Here is an 8240-nt window from a genome sequence, read left to right as displayed (position 1 = left end):
CAACCACTCCCCACTTACGTCACCTACCTCACCACTACTTACATTACCACTTACCTCACTCATACTCACTTTACTACTACATACGTCATTACTACCCACTTTACCACCACCCACTCCACCACTACCCCACCTAAACCCACTCAATCCCATCTTAATCATACTGTATATACGTCCATAGACATTATACAAACTAAAACTAAGCCAACTTGGAACTCCCAACTTAACCCAATCGACCAACTTATCACTCCACCCCCGCCAAACCCAACCCAAATCCAATCTAAAGCAATTATCTAAACTCAAACTCAATACAAAGCATGCCATCTTATTTATTTGCCCCCCTCTTTTTATTTTCATGGCCCAGGCCAAACGTGTTGAAGAGATCTACCAAAAGAAGACCCCAATCGAACATGTTCTTATCAGACCCGATTCTTATATTGGCTCAATTCAAGCTGAAACCCGATCTATGTTTGTCTGGTCCGCTCAAAATCAACGTATTGTTAGGCGAGACATTACGTACGTACCCGGATTGTACAAGATCTTTGATGAAATTCTTGTTAATGCCGCTGATAACAAAACTAGAGATCCAAAAATGACAACTATTGAGATATCAGTAAATAGAGATACTCAAGAAATTTCTGTTTTTAATGATGGGGCTGGTATTCCCGTTGTTCTTCATGCCGAAGAAGGTGTTTATATTCCTGAACTTATTTTTGGTCATTTACTAACCTCTTCTAATTATGACGATGCTGAGAAAAAGATAACCGGCGGTCGTAATGGATATGGGGCTAAACTTTGTAATATCTTTAGTACAAGATTTGAGATAGAAACGGCCGATCGTAAATCACGTAAAAAGTTCCATCAAGTCTTTACTCAGAATATGTTGCATCGTGATCCACCTACTATTGAGACTTATACGGGCTTAGAATTCACTCGTGTTACTTTCATTCCTGATTTAGCCCGGTTTGGTCTTCAGAGTTTAGATGAGGATTTTATGGCTTTGGCGGCTCGGCGGGCTTATGACTTAGCTGGGACTGTACCTGGGATTAAAGTGGTTTTTAATGGTCAAACTATTCCTATTACGGACTTTAGGTCTTACATTTCACTTTATGTTGGTTCGGAAGTTGAAGTTGTACATGAGGCTAAGGGTCGTTGGGAAGTAGGATTTGTCCTGGGAGAAGATAAGTTTCAGCACGTATCTTTTGTTAATCGGATTGCTACACCAAGAGGAGGGACACATATGGCCCATGTAGTAGAACAGATTATAACGGCTATTACTGAAGCTTTAAAGAAGCACGATAGAGCTCTTAATCCTAAGCCGGCTTTAATTAAGTCGCACTTGTTTATCTTCCTTAATTGTTTGATTGAGAATCCGGCTTTTGATTCCCAGACGAAAGAAACCCTTACTTTACGTCCGGCTGCTTTTGGATCAACTTGGGTGCCTTCAAGTAAGTTCTTATCTGGTGTGTTACAATCAGGTATAGTAGAAAGAATTGTTAGTGCTGCTCGAGCCCGGCAAACGCAACAACTACGTAAGACAGATGGCCATAAGACTTCTAAACTAAGAGGAATTCCTAAACTAGATGATGCTAATAATGCTGGGACTAAACATGCGGCTAAATGTACGCTTATTCTTACGGAAGGAGATTCAGCTAAAGCCCTGGCTGTTTCTGGTCTAGCTGTAGTAGGTCGAGATAATTATGGCGTCTTTCCTTTACGGGGTAAGTTACTTAATGTCCGTGAGGCTACGCATAAGCAATTACTAGAGAATGCTGAGATTAATAGTATTAAGAAGATCTTAGGACTGCAACATGGGAAGACTTACGACTCAGTTGCGGCCTTAAGATACGGTCGAGTAATGATTATGGCTGATCAGGATCATGATGGGTCGCATATTAAGGGTTTAGTTATTAATATGTTAGAACACTTCTTTCCTTCTCTCTTACGTATTCCGGGCTTTTTAATGCAGTTCATTACCCCGATAGTTAAGGCTTTCCGTGGGAATGACTCAAGGGCTTTCTTTACTCTTCCGGAATTTGATGCTTGGCGGGCGGGACCGGAAGGTCGTAGTGGCCAGTGGCGGGCTAAGTACTACAAAGGTTTAGGAACTTCAACGGCAGCTGATGCTAAGGCTTACTTTAGTGCTTTAAGTGTACACGTGAAAGAGTTTGCTGCTTTAACTCCAACTGATTCGGAAAGATTAGAACTGGCCTTTTCTAAGAAGAAGGTTGAGTGCCGGAAAGACTGGTTAAGAGCTTTTGTTCCGGGTACTTTTTTAGATAATCGGGCGCAAGTTTTGAATATTGCTGAGTTTGTTGATCGGGAGTTAATTCATTTTTCAGTAGCTGATAATATTAGATCTATTCCTAGTGTTATTGATGGGTTGAAACCCGGTCAGCGTAAAGTTCTTTACTGTTGTTTTAAGCGGCGTTTAGTGCAAGAGATAAAAGTAGCTCAATTAGCCGGGTATGTTTCTGAACATTCAGCTTACCATCATGGCGAGCAGTCTTTATGCCAGACGATTGTACATTTAGCCCAGGACTTTGTTGGATCTAATAACTTACCCTTACTTAAACCGATCGGACAGTTTGGAACGAGATTGCAAGGGGGTAAAGATGCTGCTTCAGCTAGGTATATTTATACGGCCTTAAGTAATGTAGCCCGCTTAATCTTCCCAGCAGCTGATGATGAACTACTAGTTTGTGTTCAGGATGATGGGATTAAAGTTGAGCCGGTGAAGTACGTACCTATTATTCCTATGCTTCTAGTGAATGGTTCGGAAGGAATTGGCACGGGATGGAGTACTAATGTTCCAGCTCATAGTCCTCGAGCTGTTTGTCAAGCTGTCCGGGCTATGATTAAAGGAGAAGTAGCTGAAGAGTTATCTCCATGGTGGCGGGGCTTTGTTGGATCGATTGAACAATTAGGAATGGGTAAGTGGCGGACGAGTGGCCGGGTAGTAGTGAGTGGCCAGCGGGTGGAAGTCCGAGAATTACCGATTGGTCTCTGGACTCAGAACTATAAGGACTTCCTAGAGACTTTAGTGGAAAGTGGTGAGATAAGGGACTTCCGGGAGCACAATACAGATACAAAAGTCTTATTTGAGATAACGGGAATGAGTGGTGGTGATTTAGAAAAACGGTTAAGATTGACTTCATCCTTATCAACTGGGAATATGGTAGCTTTTGATGCTACTGGTCGTTTGCAACGGTATTCAACGGCTAATGATATTCTGGCTGAGTTCTGTGCCGTACGTCGGGAGTTGTACGTACGAAGGAAAGCGCACGTCCTGCAGAAACTCGGGGCGGAAAGAATGGTGCTGGAGAATCGGGTTCGATTTATTGGGGCAGTAGTAAGTGGTGAGTTACAGATTGTACGCCGGAGTGAATCTGAGGTGGAAGCTGATTTGGAACGGGCTGAGTATGCACGTAAGGAAGGATCGTATGACTACTTACTAAATATGTCTATCTCTACTCTAACGGCTGAGCGACAGGCTAAACTAGCCGCAGAAGCAGAAGCCGCAGCTGCCGCCGAAGCAGCTGTCCGAGCACAAACTCCAGAGGATATGTGGCTGGCCGATCTAGATGCACTAGAAGCAGCTTTACCGGAAGAAGAGCATGTTGATCCAGAGGCTTATAAGTCCAAAGGCAATAAGATAGCTAAAGGAAGAGTGAGTAAGGGAAAGAACAGTAAAGGTAAAGAGAGTAAAGTAGTAAAAGGTAAAAGTACGGGTAAAGGTGCAGTGGGAATGAGTAGTAAGAAGGTGGCTGGGAAAGGATCAAGTAAGAGTTCACCTAAACCCACGGCAAATGTAGTTGATATATCCGATAGTTTGAGTGCTAGCTCGAGTGATATTACTGAGTTTTCATCTTCTGATGTTAATCCACGTACTCCTAAGCGGGCGGCTCGAACGGCCCAGAAGCCGAAGGCCTTGAAAACAGAGAGTCCTCAAGCAGAAAGTCCTAGTAAGGCCAAGCCCTGGTCGCGATATATAGACTCTTCTAGTGAAAGCAACCAAATGGAAGAGTAGTGATCTAAACAATAAATTGGGTTAAGTTAAGTTAAGTTAAGTTATGTTGTGGTGTGATGTGGTATGGTGTGGTGTTATGTTGTGGTGTGATGTGATGTGGTGTTAAGTTAAGTTGTGGTATGGTATGGTATGGTGTGGTGTTAAGTTAAGTTGTGGTATGGTATGGTATGGTATGGTGTGGTGTTAAGGTGATATGAGTTAAGTTAAGTTGAGATGAGTTAGGTTGAGTTAGGTTGAGTTGAGATGTTATGTTAAGTTAAGTTGATATGGGTTATGTTAAGTTAAGGTGATATGAGTTAAATTATGGTGAGGAGATGTTAAGTTATGGTGTAGTGGTAGATAAAATAATGCATTGTTTATTGTAAGTGGGTGGAAGATAAGGACGAAATGATCTGCTATGAATGGGATGAATGAAAAGAATAGTATTAGGTTGTGGATGTGGATGGGATTAGATTGGGGCCGTGTTTTTGGACATAGAAGAAGAGGTATGTTAGGTCTAGAGCGATAAGAAGAATAAAGAAGATAAAGGACATTGCGATAAGTACACCGGGCTTTTTACGAGATCGATAGGTCCAGTAATAGCCTAAGAAGTCATGTATCGCTAGAGTAAGAGCGATAAAAGAGAGAATGACAAAAGCAATAGCGCTTTTGCCTTGGAATAGAAGGGTAGATAAAAGCATGAGAGTGGCAACGATTAGGCATGCTAATTGGGAAATCCCAAAAAGAAATATGCCGGCACAGATTAATCTGATGACTTTATAGATTAAAGGGAGAGATGGGTCGGTGTTCCAAAAGTAGCTACAGAGCGAAACAAAATGGAAGCAGGCAAAAGCAAAAGTCATGAGATATAGAGTGTCTAAGGACTGGGGAACTGTAGCGAAGATAAAGATGTTTTTATAAGGTAGATCGAAACTGGCATATTCGCTGGATTTGGTTGAAATATCAACAAGGACTAGTGAAGCCAAAAGGCCCATTTGGGTAGGAAACCAAAGTAGGGCTAATATTACATCAAGTGGTGAATAGGTCTCGTCTATTCTGGGGATGGATTTAATAAGATAGCTCTTGATTCTTGAATGGAGAGGGATAGTTGATGTAGATGAGGTTGTGGGACTGCAGGGCTCGATGTTGACGATAGCGGTCGTGGAAGTGCTGGCGATAATGGATGGCGAGTCACTGATGATAGTGGACCCTAGATCTCTGCTTTCGGACAGGATGGAGATGAGGCTTGTACCGTTGTTTGGACTAGAATTGTCACTATGGACCTCTAAAGCAGTATAACTAACATTGTTCATTGACAAAAATTAAGATAGCGAGTGGCATATCGTGCGAATCTTTGGTCTTAACAATCAATTTGATAGTTGAAATGCTTGTTGATGCTCGGCCCAACTCAATGCCAACCCATTGTAAAGTGCACAGATAAGTTTATGCCAGCCAAATACGACCACATTCTACCTATAGGTGATGTAGTTGAGTTAGAGGTCAATAAAGTCATAGTGTATATTTAAGCTAGCTCCTTTGGTAGCTATGTTTTATTTTAGATACGTGCTATCTAGATCACAAGCGAGCAATTATATATAGAATAGCAAATAAAGCAATATGAAGATATCTACATTACACCAGTACGAACACGTGCCTATCGCTATAGATCAAAGACCAGCTAACGTCTCATTGCTCAATCGGATGAACGTGATTTTTGAAGAGGCGTTGGACTTCCTGGGCGTGGTTTTTAAAGTTATCTGGGGCACCATTACGCTTCAGTACATCCTAAACCCTATCTTTTGGGTGCTAAAGATTGCCACGATTCGTGGAATGAGAGGCCTCACTTATATTGAGGCTATAAGTGTACTTGAGTCTCCATGCACAGGTGACTTGAGTGTTTGCTGGCTAGTGAGAATGCTTGATGTCTACATAACCTTTATCGGGGCTTTTGGTATTCTGTTGCTTATCTTTAACTTGCTGCCCCGAGTGAGCCGGAGGTCAAGTCGAAACGTGTCTTTGAAACCATACGTTTATGCAATTGGGTTGGTATTTCTTGTATACATAGGCGTGTTTTGGCTTTTCACAATTCCAGTTAATGGCCTGCTTCTTTCTATATTTATTGCCAACCCATTGGCCGGTTGGCTGATAGCCGCCTTACTACTAGCTGTCTTGCTTATTTCAACTGGGCTTATATTCAAAAGCGACTTTCTCCAGGCCATTCAGACTCTGCCCATGCCAGTCAAAGCCTTAGTTTTCATTCCCTTTGTGCTTCTCTTAGCGATTTGGTTACTCATGCTTGTTTCCTTTATCGCTCTATTTGGAACTAACTTCCAAAAGGCCTGGGATCACTATATGATAAACATGTCATTGCACTATGCGCAACATCCTATTTACCAATAAATGGCCATCAATTACACGTCTTCTTCCATTTTCAAAAAGGTCATAATAAACGGCCTTCACTTTGATACACACCAGAGCCGAGTGCAGGACATTGTGCCTTGCGCGGCACTTGGCTTTATTAAAGAAACTGGTTACTATTGCTCCATTCGTACTTCTGCAACAATCGATTCTTAACACAAATTCACCACCAATCCAATATTTTTAATTTAGATAAGAACTAATCATACCATAAACGAACTAACTCCAAACACAAACACAAACAATATTCTTCTATAAAAGGATATAGACAAATCTATATATAGAAGAACGGATGGGATAGTATGAAAGGTAAGAAGGATGAGATAGAGATAGAGATGACGCCCATGTTTTCGAATAAGTCTGGTCACGAAGCTGTTAATCTTACCTCGGAACCATCGGAAGAAGACTCAGAGACTAAAAGAGCTTCTAATACAACTAGTATAGATGTTCAAAGTTACATTGAAGCCTTGCTAGGCGTTTTCCTCGTTGCCTTTTTGCTTTGGATTGTTGGCCCGTTAATACACGCGAGCTTATTTAGTCAGTCTTATCACAACCAAATTAAGCGCTTCCCCAGCGATCGGATGGTAATGAACAAGCTTCATGAAATGATTCCATTCCGCCCAATCATGTGGAATATTGGAAGTTGGCTCGTTCTGGCCTTATCTGGCGCCAATCTTTTCTTCTTCTATTACAATTCAATCGCGCGAACATTAAAGCCATTGACGCCTAGATCGTGCATGGGCCTAGCATTTTTTGGGTTCATACTGATTGTTGGTTTAGAAGGGTTGCTCTATGCTTTCTGCAAAACGTACCTCACGCGTGCATTCTTGCATTGGTTCCGATCGAGCCCGTTTATCTGTTACGGACTGGCTACTCTCGTTAGCATCGGTACATATCTTATTCTATGGGCTAGCTTAAGGATTAGTGCCCTAAATACTGCTCGGGGAAGTAAGATGATCACTATGGTAGGATTGCCACTTCTCCATTTGCTTCTAGCTGTAATAGTTAGTGGCCTCATTGCTGGATTTGCGTCCATTTTGGTTCGCTTCGGCCAAGACATATCTTTTGATGTGTCCACACTGACGACCTCTACCCAACTTCCATCGTCCACCGCAACCACAGTCGCCGACATAATAGTGATTTAAATGCCGAACTCGCAGAAAGGGCATTATCTTGCAGCTGTTTAAGATAATGCTAGATCAATAAATCACATGGTCTTTAGTTCTATGTTTTGATGTCGGAGGTGGGCTTACTGGCATAGCTGTGTAGTGTGTACTACTGTTTTTAGCCTAAGGCTATGGAAGTTGCGTATAAATATAGTCCAATACCACCTCAATACTAAGTCATGCCAGACAATCTAAAGCCCAAATAGGGCGTTGAAATATACGAACAAACGACTTTCTAAGCAAATAGTATGCGTGACTGCCTTTTGAGTATTTAATGTGGTGGGCCAGACTTAAGTATTTCTTAACTATAGCCGCTTAATGTAATGGCTGAATGAGTCGTCTGGCTAGACTTATTTCAAAGATTAGAAAGGCAATTCATATGCATAGAAATCAAAGTGTTATGGTATACTTAGGTGGTATAGGTAGATAAGGCGGTAGGGTGGTATCTAGTCCTTTGGTTGGGGTTTGAAAGTAGTATGTAAACTTTATTGAGTTGGTATTGGATTGAGTTAGTATTGAGTTAGTATTTGAGTTATTCTGGTGGTGAATAGGAGGTGTGCTGAATGTATATAGTATGGGATGGCTTGTCTTGGCATTCTATAGCATAGGACTAAGTTGGTCTAAAACGTAAATGGGGTTAAGCTCAAAGT

General features: G+C 41.7%; 4 protein-coding genes across 4 annotated transcripts; 3 read left to right on the top strand and 1 right to left on the bottom strand.

Annotated features, from left to right (window-relative positions):
• Window positions 1-352: 352 nt before the first annotated feature.
• NEHOM01_2416 (DNA topoisomerase II) lies at window positions 353-4027 on the top strand (the record flags this gene model as incomplete). Its single annotated transcript, XM_051491292.1, has 1 exon — window positions 353-4027. One exon carries the CDS (start codon window positions 353-355, stop codon window positions 4025-4027), a length of 3675 nt encoding a protein of 1224 aa, XP_051347252.1.
• Window positions 4028-4452: 425 nt separating this feature from the next.
• On the bottom strand, window positions 4453-5319 carry NEHOM01_2415 (uncharacterized protein; the record flags this gene model as incomplete). Its single annotated transcript, XM_051491291.1, has 1 exon — window positions 4453-5319. One exon carries the CDS (start codon window positions 5317-5319, stop codon window positions 4453-4455), a length of 867 nt encoding a protein of 288 aa, XP_051347251.1.
• A 304-nt stretch (window positions 5320-5623) lies between these two features.
• Window positions 5624-6406, top strand: NEHOM01_2414 (uncharacterized protein; the record flags this gene model as incomplete). The annotated part of the gene is made up of 1 exon (XM_051491290.1): window positions 5624-6406. One exon carries the CDS (start codon window positions 5624-5626, stop codon window positions 6404-6406), a length of 783 nt encoding a protein of 260 aa, XP_051347250.1.
• Window positions 6407-6726: 320 nt separating this feature from the next.
• On the top strand, window positions 6727-7569 carry NEHOM01_2413 (uncharacterized protein; the record flags this gene model as incomplete). The annotated part of the gene is made up of 1 exon (XM_051491289.1): window positions 6727-7569. One exon carries the CDS (start codon window positions 6727-6729, stop codon window positions 7567-7569), a length of 843 nt encoding a protein of 280 aa, XP_051347249.1.
• Between the last annotated feature and the right edge of the window lie 671 nt (window positions 7570-8240).

This window comes from Nematocida homosporus, assembly GCF_024244095.1.
Source record: "Nematocida homosporus strain JUm1504 chromosome Unknown 2233, whole genome shotgun sequence".
Classification (NCBI taxonomy): domain Eukaryota; kingdom Fungi; phylum Microsporidia; genus Nematocida; species Nematocida homosporus.
The sequence above is the reverse complement of the archived record's forward strand: the minus strand, read 5'-3'. Positions and strand labels throughout refer to the sequence as shown.